Source organism: Humulus lupulus, chromosome X (assembly GCF_963169125.1).
Source record: "Humulus lupulus chromosome X, drHumLupu1.1, whole genome shotgun sequence".
Taxonomy (NCBI): domain Eukaryota; kingdom Viridiplantae; phylum Streptophyta; class Magnoliopsida; order Rosales; family Cannabaceae; genus Humulus; species Humulus lupulus.
In genome coordinates, this window is record NC_084802.1 from 58,943,714 (window position 1) to 58,969,304 (window position 25,591).

Genomic DNA, 25,591 nt, shown 5'->3' on the forward strand with positions numbered 1-25,591 from the left:
TGTGTATTTTTTTTTCAATTTTATTTATTTTTGTCGGGGAAAAATCATGTATTTGTGCACTCTATGGAAGAAGGGCTCTCTAAAAACTTAACCCACCATTAACGACATATACGAGAGAGAATGTCGAGCGACAGTGAGGAGATGGACGAGGACGAGCTTCTCCAAATGGCGCTGAAAGAGCAATCTCAGCGAGATCTCAATTACCAGAGACCATCCTCCGGCAACAACCGCAAGCCTGTCGCCAATTACGTTCAGCCACCGCCTCAGCCTCACCCGAAGAAAGTCTCTGTCCCCCAGATACCCAAGGCCGGTGGAGGAGGAGGAGGAGCAAAGGCGAGACGCATGGTGGACGAAGATGAAGATTCCGAGGTCGAAATGCTCAGCATTTCTAGCGGCGATGATGAATCTATCGACAGAGATCATTTCCGACCTGGTGCTCTGGGCTCCAGGTCTCGACCTGGGGCTGGCCGAGCTTCTGGGAAGGACGACGATGGCGGCTGGGATGGAGATGAGCCCGATCGTTGGAAGCGCGTTGACGAGACTGAGGTACTCTTTGCTATTTGACTATATAAATATATATATTTGAATATAATTTTTTTGTTCTATTTGTTTAGCTAGAATTGTCTCTGATGAGAATTTGAATGAAGAAAAATAAAGGAACTTGAGCAATTGATTGAGTATAAAAGTGTGAGGGAGTGTAAAAATCATCTATGTAGCATACCGATTTAGGAAAGTAGCGGATTTTCATATCTCGTTTGAATGAAAGAATGTCGGAAGAGCCTAAGCTAGTTGAAGCAATATTAGAAATGCCACTTTCTTGTACTGGACTATTAGCATTAGAAGAATACTTCTTATCTTAGTCATTAGTAAAAATGTATGTGTTTTTCGTTATGGTGCATTTGTCGATTTTTGTTGTTCTGTGTGTGTTCCTTCTTGCACCTCTATTTTTGTCCCTATTACGAGGACAATTTGGTAATTTTTTCCTTTTGATGTTTTTGTTGATTCTTTTATTTGTATCAAAAACAGTTTTTGTTTTTAATAAACATATGATGCTTCCCGAAAGTGATGTTACATTTTCTTTTGTTGTATAAAAGGTTCGGTTGGAATATTTAGATCTAATTCTAATGTAATGATGCTTCTCTTACAGCTTACTCGTAGGGTTCGAGAAATGCGAGAGACAAGAACAGCACCAGTAGCTCAAAAATTTGAGAAGAAAGTATCAGCAGTGGGACGGAAGGGACTTACTACTTTACAATCTTTCCCTCGTGGCATGGAGTGTGTTGATCCACTTGGGTTGGGGTAAGCCATAATTGAATATCTAGATTTTCTTTTTTTTTTTTCTATCATAATAAGACTATTTTCAATCATGTCGATAGCTGGCTATGGAAGCACAATTAATATGTTTTTAGTTCAGTGTTCCATTTACTCTCTAATATCTTTTTCTTACTAACATGTGCTAATATTGTTCCTGTAGTATAATAGACAACAAGCCACTTAGGCTGATAACTGAGACATCAGAAAGCTCTCCATCTAAGCATGAAAGAGATCATCTAGATCACATCCTTCGTGGTAATGTATTAATGTATATGATTTTGAACTACTTGCTGGCAATCTTGTCCCTCAAATACTTTTAGATAGGACAAAGAAAGATATGTCTGTTGGCTGTTATTGTGTAAATATTGAAACATTAAGCACTTCTTTTTGTTACTTGTTTCCATCACATTGTTTGTGTCCTATAAACTGCCGATAAAGATTGTAGACAAATGAGCCTTTATGATTTGGAGTGGCTTGATTGCTGTAAATTTGTTAGTGCATCATATAAATTGCATCTTGGTTTTATTGTCTGTGGCTAACACTCTTTTTATGTTAATGGCTGCAGAGAAGTTGTTGTATTTTTCAGAAAAATTTGATGCAAAGTTGTTTCTATCTCGGATACATCAAGATACTAGTGCAGCAGACCTAGAGGGTGGTGCTCTTGCTTTAAAGAGTGATCTTAAAGGACGTACTCAGCAAAGGAAACAGTTGGTTAAAGACAACTTTGATTGTTTTGTCTCATGCAAAACCACAATTGATGGTAAGAAATCTTAGTATATCACGTAGGATAAGACCTTATTTCATAGATGAGTTAATGAAAAAGACTTGTTTTAAATTGCGGTTTCGAACAAGCTGCCCCTAATTGTGAAATCGCAAGAAGTTAGCATTGTAGATTTGAAAGATAAATTAGAGTTATAAATGTAGACTTAGTCAATTAGACATATAAGAATACTCATGAATTTGTTCTCCTTTAGTAGGCAGATATATGTGGAAGGAAGAACTAAGAATCAATTTTGTCAGTGCCAATAATTTAATTGTGTATCCTCATCCTCTATTGTTATTACTTTATTGTTCTAGAGACTTATATAGTCAGATTTTAGGGAGAGAAAAAACATAAGTTACCTCAGAAACCATAATAATAAAAAAATATCACCCCAAAACCTACTCAATTACAACAAAACCTCCCATTCCCTTAACATGGAAAGAAGATTGACAGAGTAAAATTTACATGAAAAGAGGACTTCTGTCCTTATGGAAAGAAATGAAGATAATGATAGAATGGTGGAAGTAATTAAATGGACAACATTCCTAAGGTATGGGTCGGTTTGGTAGAGTTTTAGCTTATGCAACAATTGCTGTGGGAAAATTTGGTTTGAGCATAAAGTTGTTGTGTGCTTAGTATTTTTTTTGAAAAAAAAGGTGTGCAGATTATAATTTAAAAAATGTTGTGAGTTGGAAAAACAATAGGGAAATTTGAGGCTTTATGCATTATAATACCTTCTAATTATAAAATATGCCACATTACTTAAAACTTGGAATAGTATGCCTATTTGCAAAATTTTGACCAAACTACCCCTCCCATTCAAACAACCTCTTTTCTCCCTTCCCTCTCCCTCACACGTCTTAAGCCCTCTTTCTCTCCTTCTCACTTCTCACTCTTTCTCTAAGTCATCGTTAATCCTTTATCCTTGCAATCCGATCCACCTTCACACAATTTCCCTCCTTTTCCCTCTCCTGTCTCCCACTAAAATAAAAAATGCCCAAACCATAATTTTTTTATTTTTTTTAATGTTTTTATGATTCAAAATCAAATCCAAAACTTACACCCCAATAATATTCACTTCAGACACTAATTCATGGATATCGAACATTTCTTTACAAGATTTTTTTGGTTTTGATTGCGTCTTTTTTATTTGGGTCAGATCTGAAAATTTGAATTCCATAGAATTTCAAGCAAAAATGAAGCTTAACGATGTTTTACGATGATCCTATGAAAATTTGGCTTCCAAAATCAAATTTTCATAGGACCATCATTAAGCATCGTTTTGACATCTAAAATCAAGTTTTCATGGACCATCATTTTAGCATCGTTAACCATCATTTTTGCTCGAAATTTTGTAGATTTCAGATTTTCGAATCTGAAAAAAAAATTGCAATCAAAACCAAAAAATCTTGAACAGAATTGTTCGAAATCCATGAATTAGTGTCTTATAAGTGAATATTCTTGGGGGTTAAAGTTTTGGATTTGATTTTGAATCATAAAAATATTAAAAAAAATATTATGGTATGGGTATTTTTGCGCTAGTGAGAGAGAAATAGAACAAAAGAAGAGGGGGAAATTTGTAGCGAATAGAAAATTTTCGTTATAAATTAAATTTTTGTGAATATTGTTGTGTTAGAAATTAGAATATATGATTAAAATAATTAGTGTGAAAATACTTGGTTGCATGATTTTAGTTTACGTGACTTGTAATGTACGTAAGCATGCAAACGTGTAGAGTAGGGTGCATGTGTGTGTGACATGTGATGCATGTTGATTCCTTAATAGTTAGTAATATTTAGTATTAGTTATTTAATTTCTTTATTTAAAATGATAATTGTATAATTCTAGAATAGTTAGAAATAGGGTATAGAATATTTTAGATAATCAATAATAAAATATCAGAATATAATCAAGGAGTGTGCAAATAAGGAAAGAAATATGGTGAAAGACAAGATTGGGTAACTTGATCACTATAGAAATTCGTAGCTTCTAAGGCAGCTGTAAAGAAACAGTCATATCTGGAGCTCGAAGTCGTGATATGACTTGTATGAATGCGTGTACACGGAAAAGATAACATTTAACTTGAATTATGTCAGACTGTACAGACATACTAGGCTTATTGTGAAGATTGTTATCTTACCTATTGCTTGGACTTGGACCTAAGGTAAGGGAGTATTTATGTGGTTATGTTTAACTTGGTGGAAGTCTAGAATTTTTTAGATTTTTAAATGTATGAGAATATTTATATTGTTTGAGAATATGTACATTGGTTAATGTATTGAGAATATTGATATTGTTGAATGTGTTTATGAAAAGGAGAAACATGTTAGTATGTCAGTACAGCCTGACATAATTCATGTTAAATGTTATCTTTTCCGTGTACACGCATTCTAATATCCATCCCTAAGTTGAACCGGGCACGTCTGCCAATACATGTCATGCTGTACACGCATCCGAACATGTTTCTCCTTTTCACAAACACATTCAACAATATCAATATTCTCAATACATTAAACAATGTACATATTCTCAAACAATATAAATTTTCTCTTACATTTAAAAATGTCAAAAATTCTAGACTTCCACCAAGTTAAACATAACCACATAATTCATACAAGTTAGAAAACACACTTGTATGCTAAGTCAAGATCTTTTATTTTATTATATTTAGACCTTCGCTTAACTCGTGTTGTGACAATACATTAACAGATTCATAAATTCCTGGGTTACTTCTATATGCTTTACTTATTTCCAAGCACCAACAATTTAACATATTTCTAGCATGCTTATACCAATTTTAACATGCTCAATATTTATCTTGATCAACAAAGATTACATTCTAATATAAGACCTATATGGCCGACCCCTATAGGCGATTTTACATGTACCAAGAACACCAATATGTGAAGAGAAATTCCTTACCTCCTTGTAACAACCTTCGCCGAAAACCCTAGACAGTTGAGAGTGTGTTTTTGGTGTTCGTAAGAGCCCAAACACAATACCAAGAACGTAATTACCATGAAGAAGAGGATTTGATCCTTCAGGAGAAGAAGAAAATTATAACGATGTAGAAACTTTAAAGAAAACTAGATTTCAAGAACAAGTTTACACTATGGTTTCCCTTTCTTCTTCGAGCTGTCTCTCTCTAAAATTTTGTGGCCCTCTTTCTCTAGTGACCGAAACCTTAGAATGGTGTGAAGAATGAGAGCTCTTGCCCCTCTATTTATAGGGATTCAAGGCCTTGGGGTGCAAGAATGAGTCAACAATCTCATTGATTGTCCTAAGCTAAAATGGTAAGTTTCTATTCCTAATGTACCCCTGTGATTTCTGCACCCCAATCACATTACACTAAGGCCTTGTATCTAGTCTAGGTTCATGATTCTACACAAGAATGGAAACTGGTTAGATTTTCGCACCCTTGGTGACCTGACACCTTGCGACCGGTTTTCGACCACATTAACATATGAATTTGACTTCGAGCACTTCATGACATTTGTAGGTCTTTTCGAGAGCTTTCCAACGGTATCTCTTATCTGCAAATCCGAATCCTCTAGCTCCAGATATGACTGTTTCTTTACAGCTGTCTCAGAAGCTACGAATTTCTCTAGTGATCAAGTTACCCAATCTTGTCTATCACCATATTTCTTTCTTTATTTGCACACTCCTTGATTATATTTTATTATTGATTTTCTAAAATATTCTATACCCTATTTCTAACTATTCTAGAATTATACCATTATCATTTTAAATGAAAGAAAATATTACTAACTATTGAGGAATCAACATGCATTGCATGCCCACACACGTGCACCCTAGTCTACATGTTTGCAAAGCATGCATGCTTACGTACATTACAAGTCACATAAACTAAAATCATGCAACCAAGTATTTTCACACTATAATTATTTTAATCATATATTCTAATTTTTAACACAACAATATTCACAAAAATTTAATTTATAACTAAAAATTTCTATTCGCTACAAAATTGTGTGATGGTGGGTCAGATTGGAGGGATGGAGAATTAATGGTGGTTTAGAGAGGGAGTGAGAGAGGGCTCTTAAGACGTGAGAGATGAGGTTGTTTGAATGAGAGGCGTAGATTAGTCAAAATTTTGCAAAAAGACATGCTATTATAAGTTTTAAGTTATGTGGCATATTTTATAATTAGAATGTATTATTATGCATAAAGTAACAATATTATGGTGATTGGTAAACTTTATGATCAAATACCTTAATATAAATTACTTAAATAAACGATATTTAATAAGGGATATTATATTAACACTCCGAAATTTGATTAAGAAACCCCATCTTTATTAGCTTATGCTCATTTTTTTCAAATTGTTTTCTTCTTTTTCATATTCTAAAAAATATGTATAAATAAAATATAATTTAAACATTTAGACAAAAAAAAAAAAATGAATTAAAGTAAAAGTATTTTAAAAAATTATGAAAACAAGATAAAATAAAATTATTGGAATTAGCGCAAAAAAGAAATTAAAGAATATCAAAAAGAGAAAAAATGCTGAGAATAAATTTTAAAAAATAATAATTTAATTCTTTTTAATAAATGGGGTGCCTACATAGATTATTGGGGTGTAAATATCTTCCTCCATTTAATAAATATGAATTACAAATTAATTTTTTTGAACAAATTAAATTTTTTTTTTATAATTTAATTATTTATATTTTTATTTCAAATATTTTACCATTAAGTAATTTATGTAATAGTCAAGTAAATGTATAAAACAATTATAAATTCTTTTATAAGTTACAATCTAGAGTTGGTTGCCAGAATTATATTTTAGTTTTAGTGGTGTAAATTCTTTAATAAGCTTTTATTTATATGTAAACGAAACAACTTTTTTTTTTAAAAAAAAAAAACTAAGTAGATCTTTATTTAATAATTGTAATCAAATTTGGTTGTTTATCAACAAATATTAAGCAATTATGATAACTTCAGTATCTCAAATTAATGATAATACAATGTTTTTATTTGAATTGTAATCATCTTAAAAACATAACTATTGAAAACTCTTCCATATATATATTATTTATATATAATCAGTGATGCATAAGACAGAAAATTTACATTCAAAACTTATACTTATTAATATGACATCCATTTTTAATCACCCATATACAATGCGTGGTTCTGCTTTCAAAATATAAGTGGTTAAAAATTATGCCGAGTGTAAATTTTTGTGACTTTATCATTACTCTATATATATATTTAGCATCCACTTATTTATTACACCTAGCAATATGTCTTCCGTTTTCTTTCACTTGTAATACCTGAAATGTCAGAACTAACTAATTCCTTGTGTCTTAATGAAACTCTGGTTATTTCTTAGTGAGGTAAAGAGAGTAGTTGTTCAAGATTCTGTTGTAGAAAGTGGAAAGCTTTTTTTTTTGTCTTTTATAAATTTAGGCCTTCTCTTTGCAAACCACGTTAGGTTTTTTTTTTTTTTTTTTGGATTTGTAAATGGGTACTGGTTGTCTAATTCTAGTCTGTAGGTTAGCTCATGAAGAGTACTGTTTCTTGATTCTAACAAGTGGTACAAAGTAAAATGGGTACTGGTTGTCTAATTCTAGTCTGTAGGTTAGCTCATGAAGAGTACTGTTTCTTGATTCTAACAAGTGGTACAAAGTAAAATATATACTAGTTTTTAGGGTAGTATTACTTCAGGCTATGGTCCTTGAGGATGTGGGCTTTGCTGGTGCTGGAAGGGAGCTAGGGGTCGAAGCAGCTTTGAGAGGCCTGAAGAACCTTAGAAAAGATGATGGAAAAGTAGTATCTTTCCTAACATCCACCCAAAAACAAATTCTTTACCCAACCCCCTTCCATATTGTATTATCACGAGGAAGTAAATACATTTTATATGAACAATAAATTTCATGAGAAATGAAAAAATGATAGGGGTTCTCAATAGGTGACATTGTTTCATAGTAGTAACCTATATCTGCAAAGATTTTTAGTAAAAGAATATTTGTTGAATAAATGCAAAATAAAGAGTTTCTTCTATTTTTTCCTATCCACTAATCACAGCCTAATGCCCTAATTTCTCATGATTAATTATGAGCAAAGAAAATTTTGGGAATGATAATGGGAAAAGGAATATGTGGCATTTGCTTATCAATAATTGCTGGAATCTTCACGTGTACCTTAGTTTCATTGTATTTTTTATTTTTGTTATAGAACCTTATTTCTTATCTATTTATATCTATGCATAAATAGATATATATATATATGTGAGTGTGTGTGTACAGACTTGCTGGGTTGTTTCTTAATTAATGATGTGGGTAATATCTCCATTGAAATAGATATTGAGTCAAAGTTAAGACGGATTGAAGAAGACCCTGAAGGATCGGGGACTTCACATTTGTTTAGTTGTATTGAAGGAGTGAGTTCATTGGCTAATCGTGCTTTTCAGCCTTTGTTTGAGAGGCAGGTTTGTGATACCTATTTCTTTTTTGGTTTGGAAGTTCTATCTAAGCTTGCGCAACTTGTTTATAAACATATATCTCATGAATGTCTGTTGTAGGCTCAAGCAGAGAAAATCAGGTCAGTCCAAGGAATGTTACAGAGGTTCCGGACATTATTCAATTTGCCAAGTACCATACGTGGGAGCATTAGTAAGGGAGAATATGACTTGGCAGTTAGGGAATACAAGAAGGCGAAATCCATTGCTCTGCCATCTCATGTATGGACAATATATTTCTATTGTTTGTAGTTAACTGTCCGAAAATTGTTATTATAATAAGAAAAACTCTAGAAAATTTTCTAGAGAGTAAATTAGAGAAACCGTGTTATTTTATCTGCAGCTTTAAGTCTTTATATCTTATTTATATATATATATATATATATATGCTTTTCATATTTTTATTGCTTTAACTTCCTTTTTTTTGTGGGTATTTGTTTTTGAATTACAGGTAGGAATACTCAAACGTGTTCTTGAAGAGGTTGAGAAAGTGATGCATGAATTCAAAGGCATGCTGTATAAGTCTATGGAAGATCCACAAATAGACTTAACAAATGTAAGCCTATAATGCACCTACTAATATTTTTTCTTTTCTTGACAAAGTGGGAGTAATTTAATTGGTGTCCTTAAATTTGTCCTTGATGTGGCTATATGCTGAGTGCTGAGTTTCATCTCATATAAGTAAGCAAGGGACTATTTTTCATGTCTGCCCATCTTTCTTTTTGGTTTTATAAACTTATAATCTACTGCTTCTGAGGATAGTAGGTTGCATTGCACATCCTTCAAATGTGGGAGGACAAAACAATGGGCTGGGATATTATGATTATGTAGTTAGTTTTGTTGCTGTTATCATCATCATCACCACCATCATCTGATTCAGTTTTCCTGGCTGGTTTTGTAGTGACATGTTTTTCTTGGTTTACAAGAAGAAAAACTGTATATTTGGCTATTTTTTTAAGATTTGGGTTTAGGTTTCTTGATTTATGTTTAAAAAGGTTTACAGGTGGGAGGTAAGGACCAGCTTTTACAGAAGCATGACAGCACAAATTTTTTTGCTGTACTCTAGGATTTTGTGTATAAGCTAGACAATGAATCTTGAAAATTTGGTGTGCAGTTCAGTGATATGAATGAGAACATATTTGCTTGATTTTTTTATTCTTTTTAGTGGATTACACTACATTTTCCTAAATAACTTTAGTTGGTTTGAGGCTCTAATGGGGTTACTGGCATGTTTTGGTTGATAAGAAAGACCTTAGAGTCCTGCATGGAAGACTCTTTCAATTGTCACACAATTAAAAAAAAATCTTTGTTGAAATTTCATTTCTTGTTGTTCTCTTCAAGAGGCTTGCCGATGAAGGATCAAAGGTGGTTTTTTTTTTTTTGAAAGATTGAACTTGGAATGAGAATATGCATAATGTATGATTGAATACAATTTTGAATGATTGCGTGAATTAGGAATTCAGAATAATAAAGTTTGTGCTCGTCTATGGTGATTTTTATGCTCCTCTAGTTTTACTTGATATGTAGATTATTATGAAGATTGTGTAAATATTTTGTATTAATTAGAATCAGTTTTTTAGGGGAACAATGATATGTAAACGTTCCTGATTTTCAGAGATTGTATAGTTGTATTATGCCTATTAATGGGCATTTGTCCTCATAAAAAAATACGAATGATTTTTCTCCAAAACCACATGGTATCAGAGCTTACCCAGTGGTAATCTCTTCGATCAAGCTTGGGTTGCCTCTTCCGGCGCCGGTAGCTTCAGTTTAAGCTGGTTGGAGTGTTGGTTGCTTCTCCGGCACTGATAGCCCCTGTTCTTGGTGAAGTCGCATATCTCTAGCAAAATCAAGCCATTCAGCCAAGTCACCGCATCCAGCCCAGTTGCAAGCCTCAGGCCCAGCTACTGTCTCCAGCCCAATCGATATTATCCAAGCCCAGTCGCCGATCTCCTTAGCACAGTTGCACCCTTCAATCTCCAAATTTCCAGTAAGTGTTTACTTTCAGAATGTCGGCAGAAAAAGGTTCCGAAGGTTCCTCTTATCCCTTCTCTCTCACTCATTCAATTATTACAACGGGATCCTCCTCTCACAACGAGGCAATATATCTAGTCACCAGCCACAAATTGAACGGTCATAATTACCTACAATGGTCCCAGTCGGTAATGATGTACATTGGAGGAAAAGGAAAAAAAGACTATCTTACAGGAGGGATTGAAATTCCCAAAGTCGATGATCCTACGTATAAATCCTGGAAGGCGGATAATCACATGATTAAATCATGGCTGATCAACTCTATGAATAATGATATAGGAGAAAATTTTCTTCTATATTCTACAGCCAAAGAACTTTGGGATGCGGTTAAAGACTCCTATTCAAGGTCAGAAAATACATCAGAGTTATTTGAGATTGAAGTTGCGCTTTATGATCTTCGTCAGGAAGATAACTCGGTCACACAGTATTTCAACGCACTCACTCATTATTGGCAACAGTTGGACATGTTCGAGACCTATTCTTGGAAGTGTGCTGAAGACACTACACTATACCGGAGTATAGTGGATAAAAAGCGAACTTTCAAGTTTCTTCATGGCCTCAATAAGGATCTTGATGCTGTCCAGAGTAGAATTATGAGTATGAAACCTCTTCCCAAAGTCAAAGAAGCCTTCTCAGAGGTTAGGCAGGTTAGGCATGAAGAAAGTAGGAAAAAGGTCATGATGGGTTCTCCTCAACCCAACCAGGAATCCTCTGCTCTTGTTGTCTAGGGATGATTTCAGGGTGCCAACCAAGACATTCGACAACAAAGGGGACGTCCTTGGTGTGAATTATGTCGTAAGCTTGGCCATTTTAAAGAAACATGTTGGAAACTTCATGGGAAACCTGCTGATTGGAAGCCCAAGTCATGGAAAGATAAGGACAAGGAGAGTCATGGAAATGCCTCTGCTATCACCGATCCCAGAGGTAAAGAGAATGGGTCAGATTCATCACCTTTCACTAAAGAGCAGTTGGAGGTACTCCAGAAACTCTTAAGCAAATCGCAAACAACTTCAGAGTCGAATGATAATGGTACAGGGTTGTTGGCAATGAAAGGTAATCATTCAATAGCTCTTATTGTCCATAAAAGATCTACTAACCATTGGATTCTTGATTCTGGAGCTTCAGACCATATGACTGGAGATGCAAATATTTTTTCTGAATTTCACACAAGTATAGAGCATCATACTGTAAAAATAGCGGACGACACATCCTCCAAAGTTGAGGGCTCGGGTTCAGTGAACATAAACCAACACTTAACTCTTACTTCTGTTCTCTATGTGCCTAAGCTAGATTGTAATTTACTGTCCATTAGTAAATTTACTCGAGACTACAGTTGTGTGACTAAGTTTTATTCAAATCTGTGTGTTTCAGGAATTGGATTCGGGGAAGATGATTGGCAGTGCTAAGATGTGCTCTGGACTCTATATCCTTCAAGATGACTCTCCAATCACTAGCCTATCTCAAAAATTCTGTTTGTTTTCTTTAAATAATAAGTTTGTTTTAAATAATAATAATCATGACATCATGTTATGGCACTTTCGTCTTGGTCATCCAAATTTTGTGTATCTGTCAAAGATGTTTCCATCTTTATTTATTAATAAAAATCCAAACTCTATTTGCTGTGAAATATGTCAATTTGCAAAACACAACTCGAACTCACTATCCTAGAATATCATATAAATCCGTGGAAATAATGCTACTATATTTTATTGAATTAGAGTTATGCCTTTAAATAGGCATTGTACAGAGAATGAGAAGATATTTGGTAGTTAATACCGAATATCCTAGCATAATTATAGCAAAGAATAAGGTAACAAAATAAGCCTACAATAATCTAAATATGGAAACTATACAAAATATACAGCTAGGTTTCCCATTCTAAAAGGGATATCGAATAATATTTCCTACACCCTCCCTCAAGCTGGTGCATAGAGATTCCACATGCCTAGCTTGCACACTAACTCATTGAAACTTTCTTTAGACAAACCCTTAGTCAGTATATCAGCCTGTTGGTGCTTGCTGGGAATGTAGACAACACATAATTCCTTTTCATCAATTTTTTCTTTAATAAAGTGTATCCACTTCAACATGTTTAGTTCTGTCGTGATGAATTGGATTATGTGCGATGCTAATGGCTGATTTACTGTCACTATACAACTTCAACAGAGTAGTCCTTTGAAGTTTTAGTTCTTCGAGTATGCGTTTAATCTAGATTAATTCACATACTCCTTGAGCGAGAGCTCTAAGTTTTGCTTTAGCACTACTTCGAGCTACCGCTGGTTGCTTCTTACTCCTCCAAGTAACCAAGTTCCCCCAAATTTTAGTGCAATAACCAGTTGTTGATCTTCTATCCTCAACTGATCCTGCCCAATCCACATCTGTGAAGGCCTCAACACCTCGCTCTTCATTTTTCTTAAACAATAACCCAATCCTTGGTGTTTTCTTTAGATAGCGCAAGACTCTATACACAGCTTCCAAGTGTTCTTCTAAAGGATTGTGCATGTATTGACTAACCAAGCTTACATCAAATGCAATATTAGGTCTTGTGTGAGATAGATAGATCAGTTTGTCCACTAGCCGTTGATACATACCTTTGTCAACTGTCTTCCCTTTTTCCTTATTGTACTTGCCTCTTAGTTCAATCGGTGTTGCAACTGGTTTACAGCCACTCATTCCAGTTTCTTTGAGAAGATCTAGAATATATTTTCTCTGAGATACCGAAATACCTTGTTTTGTTCTTGCAACCTCCATTCCGAGAAAGTACTTCATTGGCCCAAGATCTTTAACTTCAAATTCCTAGGCTAGCACTCCCTTGAGTCTTCCTTGCTCTTCATAATCATTACCTGTTATTATCATGTCATCAACATAGACAATGAGGATAGTTACCTTCCCCTTTTGTGTGTATTTGAAAAATAGGGTATGATCTGACTGAGCCTGTTTATATCCATGCTTTCTTATGACCTGATTAAATCTTTCAAACCACACCCTTGGAGATTGCTTTAGGCCATAGAGTGACTTTTTTAAGTGACAGACATTCTCTGTTCCATATCTTCTTTCGAACCCTATCAGAGGGGGTTTTGTTGATAATGGAATCGGCTGAGGTGTCATCAGTGTCAGAGGCAGTGGGATTTTGAGTGTTTGGATGGGTTACAGTGGCCATGAGGGAAGAAAGAAGTAGAAAAAACAAGACAAAGGCAAAGAGTAGCGACAACTTTAGGGTTAGGCTTTTAGGCTCTGATACCATGTGGAAATAATGCTTCTATATTTTATTGAATTAGAGTTATGCCTTTAAATAGGCACATACAGAGAATGAGAAGATATTTGGTAGTTAATACCGAATATCCTAGCATAATTACAGCAAAGAATAAGGTAACAAAATAAGCCTACAATAATCTAAATATGGAAACTATACAAAATATACAGCTAGGTTTCCCATTCTAAAAGGGATATCGAATAATATTTCCTACAAAATCTTCCAAGCCTTTTTCATTGATTCATAGTGATGTGTGGTGCCCCTCATGTGTCAACAATATTTCTAGACAAAAATGGTTTGTATGATTTATTGATGATCATACTAGGTTAACTTGGGTGTTTCTCATGAAAGCAAAGTCTGATGTGAGTGAAATCTTCAAAAAATTTCATTCTATGATCCAAACACAGTTCAACACAAAGATTCAAATTCTCAAAACAGACAATGCCACAGATTTCTTTAATTCCATTCTCAGTCCTTATCTCACAACACAAGGTATTATTCACTTAAGCTCTTGTGTTGATGCTCCTCAACAGAATGGAATTGCTGAACGGAAAAATAGACATCTCTTAGAAGTTGCTTGCTCCCTTATGTTTTCAACCAATATTCCAAAATATTTCTGGGGTGAAGCTGTTCTTACAGCTACCTATCTTATCAATAGAATGCCATCTAGGGTCCTCAATTTTCAAACATTGTGTTAAAAAATCTTGCAAACATTTCCTCATACAAGATTTATTAGTCTTCTCGATCCTAAGGTGTTTGGTTGCACAACTTTTGTCCACCATCGCCCTCAAAATTGGAGTAAGCTTGACCCTAAAGCTATCAAATGCATCTTCATTGGTTATTCCTCCCATCAAAAGGGGTACAAATGTTATTCTCCTCTAACTCGGAAAATGTACAACTCTATGGATGTTACCTTTTTCGAAAATCATGCTTATTACAAATATGAGATTCAGGGGGAGAATACTAATGAATCTCATCTTTGGAATATTACTTCGATTATGAATACTCAGCCTCCTCTCACTCATCATGAGGATCCTTCCACCTCTCAGCATCCTCCTGTCAAGACGTAAATAACTCATCTTCATTTGAGACTCTTGCTCCAAGTCAAGAACTAGATGCTCTTGCCCCTAATCAAGAACCAGAAAACAAAGAAATTCGTGTTTAGATGAGAAGAAAAAAATTTGGTATGGATATAGAACCCACAACACATCTAGAGCAACTCCATGAATCGGAACCAGGTCCTCAATCTCCAGAAACCCATTCAGGTTTGAGTAATTCTAATTGTGATAATGCTGCTCAACTAAATGATGATTTGCCTATTGCATTGAGAAAGGGAGTTCATACACGTACGAAACACCCGATTGATGACTTTGTGTCCTATAAGGTACTATCACCATCACATCAGGCATTTGTGTCTGCTATTGATAATATACAGATTCCCCATACAATTCAAGAAGCTCTAACTGATCCACGATGGAAAAGAGCTGTAGAAGAAGAGATCAATGCTCTCATGAAGAACAATACGTGGAGAATAACAAATCTACCACCTGGAAAAAGATTTGTGGGTTGCAAATGGGTCTTTATCGTTAAACACAAAGCAGATGGTAGTATTGAGAGGTTCAAAGCTCGCCTGGTAGCTAAAGGCTTCACTTAGTCCTACGGAATTGATTATTAAGAAACCTTCGCACCTGTTGCCAAGCTCAACACTGTACGTGTATTGTTGTCCCTTGCTGCAAACAAAGACTGACCTCTACACCAACTTGATGTGAAGAAAGCTTTCTTAAATGGTGACCTAGAAGAAGAAATCTATTTGGACATTCCACCAGGCTTCGAGAATTCTTCAAATAGGGACAAAGTTTGCAAACTCAAGAAGTCCTTGTATGGCCTCAAACAGTCTCCAAGAGCATGGTTTGGCAGATTTGCTAAATCAATCATTCAGAATGGGTATACTCGATGTCAAGTAGACCACACTCTGTTCATCAAATTCTCATCAGATAAAAGAGTAGCTATCTTAATTGTTTATGTTGATGACATCATATTGACGGGCGACTACAAGGAAGAAATGGAAAGATTGAGAAAATTCTTAGTTGAAGAATTTGAGATTAAAGATCTTGGAAATCTTCGATATTTTCTCGGCATGGAAATTGCTCGATCACGGAAAGGCATCTTTATTTCTCAACGAAAGTATGTTCTCGACTTATTGAAGGAAACAGGAATGCTTGGATGTAAACCTGCCAGTACTCCAATGGATTCCAATAAGAAGATTGGTTCAGGAATGGACAAGATACCAGTGGAAAGGGGGAGATATCAAAGGCTTGTAGGATGCCTTATTTACCTATCTCATACAAGACCTGACATTGGTTTCTCAGTCAGTGTTAGCCAATTCATGAATAATCCTACTGAAGAACACATGGAGGCAATTACAAGAATCTTAAGATACCTCAAGATGAAGAACACATGGAGGCAATTACAAGAATCTTAAGATACCTCAAGATGAATCCAGGAAAAGGTCTTCTGTTCAAGAAAGGTGATAGCAGAGAGATCCAAGTCTACACTGATGCAGATTGGGCAGGAGATATAACAGATAGGAGGAGTACTTCAGGATATTGTTCTTCTGTCTGGGGTAATCTAGTAACATGGAGAAGTAAGAAACAATCTGTGGTGTCTAGAAGTTCAGCTGAAGCAGAGTTTAGAGCTCTAACTCTAGGTGTTTGTGAAGGAATCTGGCTGAAAAGATTACTTTGTGAAATGAGACTATTCGAAGGAGAGCCAATAAAGTTACTTTGTGATAATTAGGCTGCTATTAGCATTGCTAAAAATCCCGTTCCACCATGACAGGACGAAGCATATTGAGATTGATAGACACTTCATCACTGAGAAGATTGAAAGCGCCACGGTTCAAACTGTCTATACTCCATCAAGGCTGTTGACTTCAAACAGCAGATATTCTTACCAAAGCTCTTCCCACAACTATGTTTAATGAGTTAACATGCAAGCTGGTTATGTTTGACATACATAGCCCAGCTTGAGGAGGAGGGTAGATTATTATGAAGATTGTGTAAATAATTTTATATTAATTAGAATCAGTTTTTTAGGGGAACCGTGATATGTAAATATTTTGGTTCCTGATTTTCAGAGATTGTATAGTTGTATTATGCCTATTAATGGGCATTTGTCCTAATGAAAAAATACGAATGATTTTTCTCCAAAACCACATGATACACTATCATTTCCATTATATTCTGGCAGCCTAGGTATATAGATTATTTGGTGTGGGTTGGCAGCTACAAAATCTAAGTTTCTAGAGAAAGTGATGAGCTACAATCACAGCTTCTTGTTTTTTCTTTTTAATTAATATTTTTTTTAAAAAAGAAGAAAAGAAACAGATTTCCATCTAGATTCTGGAGACAGCTATGACATATAGTCAACATCTTTTCTTTTTAGTCTTACAGTATGTATCACAGGTTTCCATCATGTTGCTTTCTTACCTTCTTTGTTTGCTATTCCTGCTCTCTCTTTTTGTTTCAATGTTTTATGCTTAACCAATTTTTTGCTTCATGTAGCTTGAAAACACTGTGAGGCTGTTGATAGAGCTGGAACCGGAGTCAGACCCCGTCTGGCACTACTTAAATATACAGGCAAGGCAAAGTTTCCTATTGTTTTATGTTGTTAAAGTACATTGCAAACTAACTTTTATATTTTGTACTAAATTGAGTTTCTTTAGGCATTCTTCATCAAGGTTGCTAGGTTATTTAGATGCAGTTGGTTAGCTGGTGCAGACAATGAAATCATGAACCTTTTGAATTTTATTTTTTAGTAGATCTGTTTATACATTCCATATTTGTAAACTAATTCTGCTAGATGGTCACCATTTTTGTGGGTGGGGGTTAATGGAAAGAAAAGAGAGAAAAAGTAGTTCAAGCTCCTTGTTAAAGTCAAATCAGCAACACGAAACACGTTGTCAGCATACATTAGATGGTTTTGTATCCTTTAGTTTTCTTTAATGCATTAAAATAAAATGTCAGGATGCTTAAATTTTAGTATGTTTCTTTGCAGAACCAAAGAATTCATGGTTTGCTAGAGAAGTGCACCTTGGATCATGAAAGTAGAATGGAAAATTTGCACAATGATATACGGGAAAAAGCACTATCTGATGCAAAATGGAAGCAGATTCAGCTAGACCCAAATCAATCTGTAAGTCTAGCCATTAACCTGATAATCTTATATCATTAGTATAGGAGTTACTTAGTTTAAGTAATTTTCCAGTGGTTATGGTCAGGACATGGCTATTGCTGCTTGACAAGGAATTTATACTTGTGGTGTTCCGTTTTAATAATAGTTGTCTTAAAAATAAATTGCCTGTTCTGATTTACCTTTGCCAGACAGATGTCAACAATTCATTGGACAATCACCTTCCATTAGACTATCAGCCAGTAGACTTGACATGCGCAGAAGTGGATGCACTCAGAGGGAGGTATATCCGAAGATTAACTGCTGTACTTATTCATCATATACCAGTCTTCTGGAAAATAGCACTTTCTGTTTTCAGTGGAAAATTTGCTAAGGTATTTTAAGTAACTTATTTAAATTGAAACTTTCACATTAATCTTATACCTTAGTGATTAGTCAACATTGTTTATCAAATTCTAAATGTTAGTTGGAACTGTGGCATGGACATTTTATATCATATGGTTTTTGTTTTTTTGATATGTTATGCTTTTTTTTCTATAACTATCTGTAGAATATCAAACCTAGGCGTGTAATCTAGCTGTACATCTGATTCTTTGGGATTAGTTTCCTTAAATTGTGATATTGTATATCTGACAGGTGTGTGTATCATTTAGGCCCTTATTTTTAGGAGATTTTCTAGGAGACCTTGTATTAGACTTTTCTATATATGTTTGTATCTTTTACGATTGAAATCAAGAGAGAAGTTTATCACAAAAATCAGAAAACTTCACTATCGTAAGCTTTCCATAGTTATCACCTCTTTTCCATGTTAAGCAAATTTGCTGATTATGAGTACGAGATCATACCGGGAGATTTGTGTTTTTTTTCGAGACTTGCTTAGGAGAGGGGTTTTGATAGTTTTAGGCCGAAAAAAAGAAAGGAAGAGACAAGATATTTCTGTAAAAACAGTATGAAGATGTTGTAGATTAAGGAAGAAACTTGAAAGCCAAACAATTTGCAGGGGAACAACAATGAAGGCTAAAAGTAATCAAATTTGAAGGGCAATGGTATTGACAATAAAGAGAGGAACAAGGGTATTAGCAATTAAGGCCAAAGAGTATCAAATAGAAAAAGTCTAGTTTTCTCTCAGACCATATGAACAGAAGCAGTCGATTTATTGAATTGCAATTAGGTTACAGATTATACACAGTTAATTGTAGACATATTCAAGGACAGAAATAAATCTTCCTATTTGTTTCCGATATTAAAACAAATTGAATATTTGCATAATTAGAATAGAATGTAACAAAAAAATGAACTGCACTAATTCTGAGAGCGGACCAGTCTTAAATCTATTGGTTTCACTCCATTCATATAATTACTTAAATGGGCATGTTAAAGAAATCTTCCAACAATCCTCGTTATATTAAACCTTCCTATTAGTAGGTGAATCTTTTTAACAGATGGTTTTTCCTTCATTTTTTTTTCTTTTTTTTAATCTTATTATGTCAGTCGTCTCAAGTTTCCTCGGAATCAAATGCTAATACTTCTGCAAATAAAGTTGAGGATAAAATTGGGGATGGGAAGTACTCATCGCATTCTCTTGATGAAGTTGCTGGAATGATTCGCAGTACTATATCTGCTTATGAGGTGAAAGTGAGTATGCTGGTTGTGTCATTCCATTGTCCATTAAATAAACAAAGTACTATTCTGGTTATGGTGATTGGTTTATGAATCGAGTTCTACGTTATTATTCTGAATCATTTGATAAAACATTTATATTCTAACTGAATCTATTAATGCCATTATGATCTTTATAGTCAAATCTACTTCCAGATCCAGTAGTTGTGTGCAAGTAAACAAAGGGACGCATCTAATTTCTTATCTTGTTAATATCTTACTATTGCTTTCTTTACTTGTATGTGTTTGGGATTAAGTTTTCTCCAGCATATAAAGTATTTTACTTTGAAATTAGAGAAGATTACAAGGTAGGTGTAAGTCTCAAGTTGGCATTTAAACAGGGAGCTTTATCTTGATCTTATGTATAAGATTTGTGTAGCCAGATAAGATAGTCAAGATATTGGCTTACAGATAAGGTTCCATTCTCTTGCAGTGTTATTGTTATGAAATCTGACATGCATTTTAATTCTTGCATAAGAAGCTAATGAAAATTTACAGTACATAATTGAAAAATTAAACAAAAGGATGAGGAGATTTACTAGTTTCTGGCAGTGGTAGTTTTAAAATAATTATGCTAGTAATGTATGTAAGCTTTTACATTATATGTTTCTATTTCTATATTTTTCAAAAGCAAAACAATGTTGTGTCCCTGTTTTCACTGCTCATCTTCTCTTTTATTGTACATATTTTGCGGCTATATGATGCATGCTTCAGATTTGAGTTCAGCATTATTTTATGCTGGGCAGGTACATAGCACATTTCGTGAACTGGAAGAATCAAATATTCTCCGTTCGTTTATGAGTGATGCTATAAAGGAAATTACTAAAGCCTGCCAAGCTTTTGAAGTGAAGGAATCAGCTCCCCTAGTTGCTGGTATATAAGCTATCACCAAGCAGCTGCAAATCATTCATTTACGGACAGTAATCTAATTATTTTTGAGTTTCTTATGCAACAGTTACTGCACTACAGACACTTCAATCAGAGATAACAAAGATTTACATTTTAAGGCTTTGTTCATGGATGCGTGTATCAACTGAGGAGATTTCAAAAGAAGAAATATGGGTTCCAGTATCAATTATTGAGAGGAACAAATCTCCTTACACAATATCCTTTCTACCTCTAGCTTTCCGTTCTGTTATGGCCTCAGCGATGGATCAGATCAGTTTGTAAGACCCTTGAGATTATTGTTACCTTTGATGAAATCAATAACTAGACATGCTTGAAATTTGTGGGTCTCCTACTGTACATTTTGTGCTATGGTAATGCAAGTTCAACACACATACTAAGCAGAAGGTTATCTAATTGATTTCTTGGGATTTGGGTTGGAAAAGGAAAGGGGCCACCTTTTGGAGCTTAATCACTTGGAAATATGAAGGTTTCATACCCTTAACCTGGAATGAAGAAAATTGACTACAAGGCATAAGCTCAAGAATAAACTGATTTTTCTTGACCTGCCTTAATGAAAACATATACGTATTTTATCCTTTTGTTTTGTGCTCTTTAACAGATATTCAATATGCCTGGATAAAGTTTTGATTGGTGAATGGAAATTGTTTCGGTTTTTGTGCTCTACTGTTTTTGTGAATTAAATTATTATTGGTTATTTTTCAGGATGATTCAGTTTCTTAGGAATGAAGCCACAATATCAGAAGATATGTTTGCTCAGTTTCAAGATACCCAGGAATCTGTTAGACTTGCATTTTTGAACTGTTACCTGGATTTTGCTGGTATGATATCGATAAGATTCCAACCTAATTAATACTTGAAGTATTCAATGTATCCAATATTTTTACTTTTTGTCTTCCTTACATTAATCAGGTCATCTGGAGCATATTGGGAATGAGCTTTCACAAAATAAAACAAGCAAAGAAGTTTCACATTTTCACAATGGATATTCTCAAGAATCAGAAGACAAGTCATTGACTAATCTCCCAGGAAGTGTACCGGATCCACATCAAAGACTCTTGATAGTTTTAAGTAATATTGGCTATTGCAAAGACGAACTTTCATTTGAGCTGTACAACAAATACAAACACATCTGGCTGCTGTCTAGGTATATAACTCAAACTCCATTACTTCACCTTTTCTTTTAAACAAACAAATAAATAATTTAAACTAAAAGAAACGAAACCAACATATTAATAGAGATGAAAAACTGCAAATTAAAAGAAAGTGTACAAGAACAATTCTCACACGACACACCCCAAAAACAAACCAAAATTACCAGAACAGAAACAAATGCAATCCCAAAACCGTACACGTTTATAACAAAACCTCATACTTTATTGAAAAGTCACCAAAAGAGAAGTGACCAAACGTTCTCAATTTTAAGTCAGCAAAAGAGAAGTGACAAAATATTTTCTCATTTGATCTCTCAATCTCAAAATAACTTTCATTATCTAGAACTATTCTATCATTTCTTTCGAAGCAATCTGCCCTAGTAACAGCCAATACTCCGCAATTCCAAAGAAGTTGGATAAGAATTTGAGCGCATTATGTTTCTGGTTAAGCAATGAGGTCTGAGCTCCTAAGCTCTATTCGGAAAGTCATGGGGTTGGGATCCAATTTTGGCTCTAGTAGCCTAACCAGAATCTGCATGTCATTATTATTTATTTTTACATTATATATATAATATATGAGTGTGTTATTTACTGTTATAGATTCCTTTGATTTGGATAGTATTCTGTAACATGGAGAAGCATTGAGCTAAATGCCTTGTTCTAAGAATCTATTTTGTACCAGATTGCATGTGATGAATCTATTTAAACCAGATTATATGTGATGAATCTCCTTGGCCATTGATTGACTACGTTAGGTTGTATTATATATCCTGAAATATTCTTGCGTTTATTGAACAGATGCCATTGATCATGTTGTGTCTTTTATTTTAGGGAAAAGGATGAAGAGGAAAGTGACCTACAAGATCTAGTGATGTCTTTTTCTGGGCTTGAAGAGAAAGTCCTTGAGCAATATACTTTTGCTAAGGTATAGCCAAACCTTATTTTCCTCCTAAAAATTACATGTAAATTGCAGAGGTCTCACCATCCCCCATCTCCTTCTCCTGCCACTTGCTTATCATAATAAGTGGCATTTATTTTCTTTTGTGGAGTTCTGTTTTAGTGCATGGTTACAGGTTACTAACAAGTAGGGAGAGAAATGAGAATTATTTTTGTCTTTTATAATCCTGACATTTACTTTTAGTTGAAAATGAAATTTTAGGGCCCGATACATATATTAGGGATTAAGGTCATGTTTTGTTGAGGGGAAAAGAATTTATATTCATTTCTTTGTTTGGTTACAATTTAGTATTGGAATGGTCATTCCAATGAAATGACCTTCCACTATATTTTGGTGCAATGACTATTCCACCTAAAAATGGAATGAAAAACTATTCCAATGCGCAATAATAAAAAAAATTATTAATTTCTTTTACTCGTTAAATTCAATTGTATTTTTACTTTTATTTTCATTTTTGTACCTTTGTTTTTATTAATCCCAACCAAACCACACTTGAGTTCCTGGATAAATAAAACTTACTTTTTATCATTTAACATAAATATAGAATAAAAAGAAAGAAAAAACTATCAGCCTGATATACACACATAGACGCAGAAATCCTCCTTACGTGGTTATTTATGCATGCTAATTTTGTTTCTATTCATTTTTCAAGTACTGTGTATCTTCAGCCTTTTATTTTCTTCCCTTGATGTGCTACAGTCTATCATATTTACGGCTGGGCACAAACTATGACCTCTTATTCTCAAACTTTTCAGTAAATTTTGTATTATATATAGATGAAGTGTTTCAGTTATATAAATAAAATTACTTGAATACATGGAGTGACGAAATGTATTCTGCGGTAATTTTAGTTATTTATTCTTTATTGTCTTCAGAACTTGAGTTTAACTTTATATTTGTTATTCTCCTTAAATCTTCCCTGTGTTTCCTGGTGAATCAGAAAATGAAACGTTCAATTTATGTTTCTACCTCTAGATTTGTTTGTGTTGAGCTTGATTCTGAACTCAGTTGTCTCTTCTCATCAGGCAAACTTGATCAGATCTGCCGCAGCAAACTATTTGTTGGATTCTGGGGTTCAGTGGGGTGCAGCACCTGCAGTAAAAGTAAGATGTAGTGATTTTCATTTCATAATAGTACTTTGCTCTTACTTTCCCTGTCATAACATCTCTGTTAAGTTTTTTTTTTCCTTTTCCTTGGCAGTTGTTTTAAGAACTGATTTTGTGCAGGGTGTCCGTGATGCCGCTGTGGAGTTACTGCACACTTTAGTAGCTGTTCATGCAGAGGTACTTAGTGCATTCCTTCTCTATCATAGTTGTTTAACTTAGTTGATAATTATCTTTTATCTGAAACCGAAGAGGTAATTTTCGCTTAGCTAGGCTATGTTTGGTAGAATGATAAAAGTATTTGATTGCCAACATCTATTCTTGCAAATAAGAATTTTAGCTGTCTTTCATGCTCCGGTTATTTTTTATGCCACAAGATTATTAATCTCTAGTGGACTTCTAGATTGAGGTTATACTATGCTTTATCTATGTTTAGTTTTGAGTTAATTGGTTCTGTAAGGAACGACATCTACTTTATTTGCATAGCCAACTTATAAGAGGAACCTATTTCTTTCTTACAGGTTTTTTCTGGTGCTAAACCCCTTCTGGATAAGACACTTGGCAATCTTGTGGAGGGTCTGATTGATACTTTTCTGAGTCTTTTCCACGAAAACAAGGACAAACATCTTAGGTTGCTTGACGTGAATGGTTTTTGCCAGCTCATGCTTGAGGTAAAGTTTTGTGTCCTCTAGAAGTTTGTTTGTGTCTAAATATAGCATTGAGATGGATCAAAGTTTAATTTCTCTTGCCTGCCTTGCAGCTTGAATATTTAGAGAACATATTGAACCCTTATTTTACCCCTGATGCGAGAGAGTCTTTGAAGTCCTTACAAGGTGTGATTTTGGAGAAAGCCACTGAGAGTGCCTCTGAGGCTGTGGAGAATCCAGGGCATCACCGACGGCCTACCCGTGGAAGTGAAGATGCACTTGCAGACGATAGACAGCAAGGAATGAGTGTATCACCAGATGATCTAATTGTAAGAACTGGGTTTCGTCTTGTAGTTAGCAGTTTATTATTATGGACATTGGGTCTCATTGGCTTCTCCTAAACTGCCTTACCTTTATGACTGGGTTTTTTTTTTTTTTTTTTTTAAAAATCAACTCTTTTGACAACTATTATCTCCATTATTTGTTATGTTTTCTTAGGCTCTTGCTCAGCAGTATAGTTCCGAGTTTCTTCAGTCAGAACTCGAAAGGACTCGCATCAACACAGCATGCTTTGCCGATTCAATTCCTATGGACTTGATACCAGAACCTGTTAAATCTGCTTATGCTTCCTTCAGGGGTGCAATGGACTCACCCAGCAGAAACTTTAGAGGAATACATGCAACTGGATCCCCAAGCTTTTCCCGCCAAAGACGTCGATGATTTTCTCATAACCCAGGTTTTTCTAGTGTAGTTTAAATGTCGTGGTTTGGTTAGTTGTGTGAAATCCGGGTTTTTTTTTTTTTATTGTAAGTGGTAGATTCTATATGAGCTGCTTTCTTCATTTCTGTGTTCCTCTGCCTCTTTTCCACAGACATTGACCTTTTGTATACGTTTTTTTGTCTAGGTTTTCTATTTATAATTTATTGATACAGTATTGGGCAAATTCTCAGACGCGGTATATCCGTCTCAAACCCGACAACCTAATACAATATCTGTGGTTTTGTTTTATCAACTTTTTAACGGGTTTTGTATCGAAATATGGATTTCATGTTTACAGGAACTAAATAGTGATTTTTATTTAATAAGATTTCTGGTAAAAAAATTGATAATTAATCAGATAATATA

General features: G+C 34.5%; 2 protein-coding genes across 2 annotated transcripts; both read left to right on the plus strand.

Annotated features, from left to right (window-relative positions):
- On the plus strand, nt 1–25,474 carry LOC133804697 (exocyst complex component SEC5A-like). Its single transcript, XM_062242839.1, has 21 exons — nt 1–546; nt 1,148–1,299; nt 1,475–1,569; nt 1,880–2,074; nt 8,404–8,531; nt 8,625–8,783; nt 9,013–9,117; nt 17,412–17,486; nt 17,905–18,042; nt 18,231–18,413; nt 19,531–19,674; nt 20,445–20,571; nt 20,654–20,864; nt 21,310–21,425; nt 21,517–21,751; nt 22,590–22,683; nt 23,742–23,819; nt 23,943–23,999; nt 24,341–24,490; nt 24,580–24,795; nt 24,965–25,474. The coding sequence occupies exons 1-21, from the start codon at nt 121–123 to the stop codon at nt 25,184–25,186; spliced, it is 3,306 nt and encodes a 1,101-aa protein (XP_062098823.1). The 5' UTR covers nt 1–120; the 3' UTR covers nt 25,187–25,474.
- Nucleotides 9,127–12,041, plus strand: LOC133804698 (uncharacterized). The gene is made up of 2 exons (XM_062242840.1): nt 9,127–11,648; nt 11,967–12,041. Exon 1 carries the CDS (start codon nt 10,571–10,573, stop codon nt 11,321–11,323), a length of 753 nt encoding a protein of 250 aa, XP_062098824.1. The 5' UTR covers nt 9,127–10,570; the 3' UTR covers nt 11,324–11,648; nt 11,967–12,041.
- Nucleotides 25,475–25,591: the final 117 nt, after the last annotated feature.

Excerpts from the sequence above, each read along its gene's own strand:
- LOC133804697 (XM_062242839.1), top strand. The coding sequence starts at position 121 with ATGTCGAGCGACAGTGAGGAGATGGACGAGGACGAGCTTCTCCAAATG. Across the intron at positions 1,300-1,474 it reads GTTGATCCACTTGGGTTGGG|TATAATAGACAACAAGCCAC; the intron begins GTAAGCCATAAT and ends TTGTTCCTGTAG. Across the intron at positions 18,414-19,530 it reads TCAGTGGAAAATTTGCTAAG|TCGTCTCAAGTTTCCTCGGA; the intron begins GTATTTTAAGTA and ends TTATTATGTCAG.
- LOC133804698 (XM_062242840.1), top strand. The coding sequence starts at position 10,571 with ATGTCGGCAGAAAAAGGTTCCGAAGGTTCCTCTTATCCCTTCTCTCTC.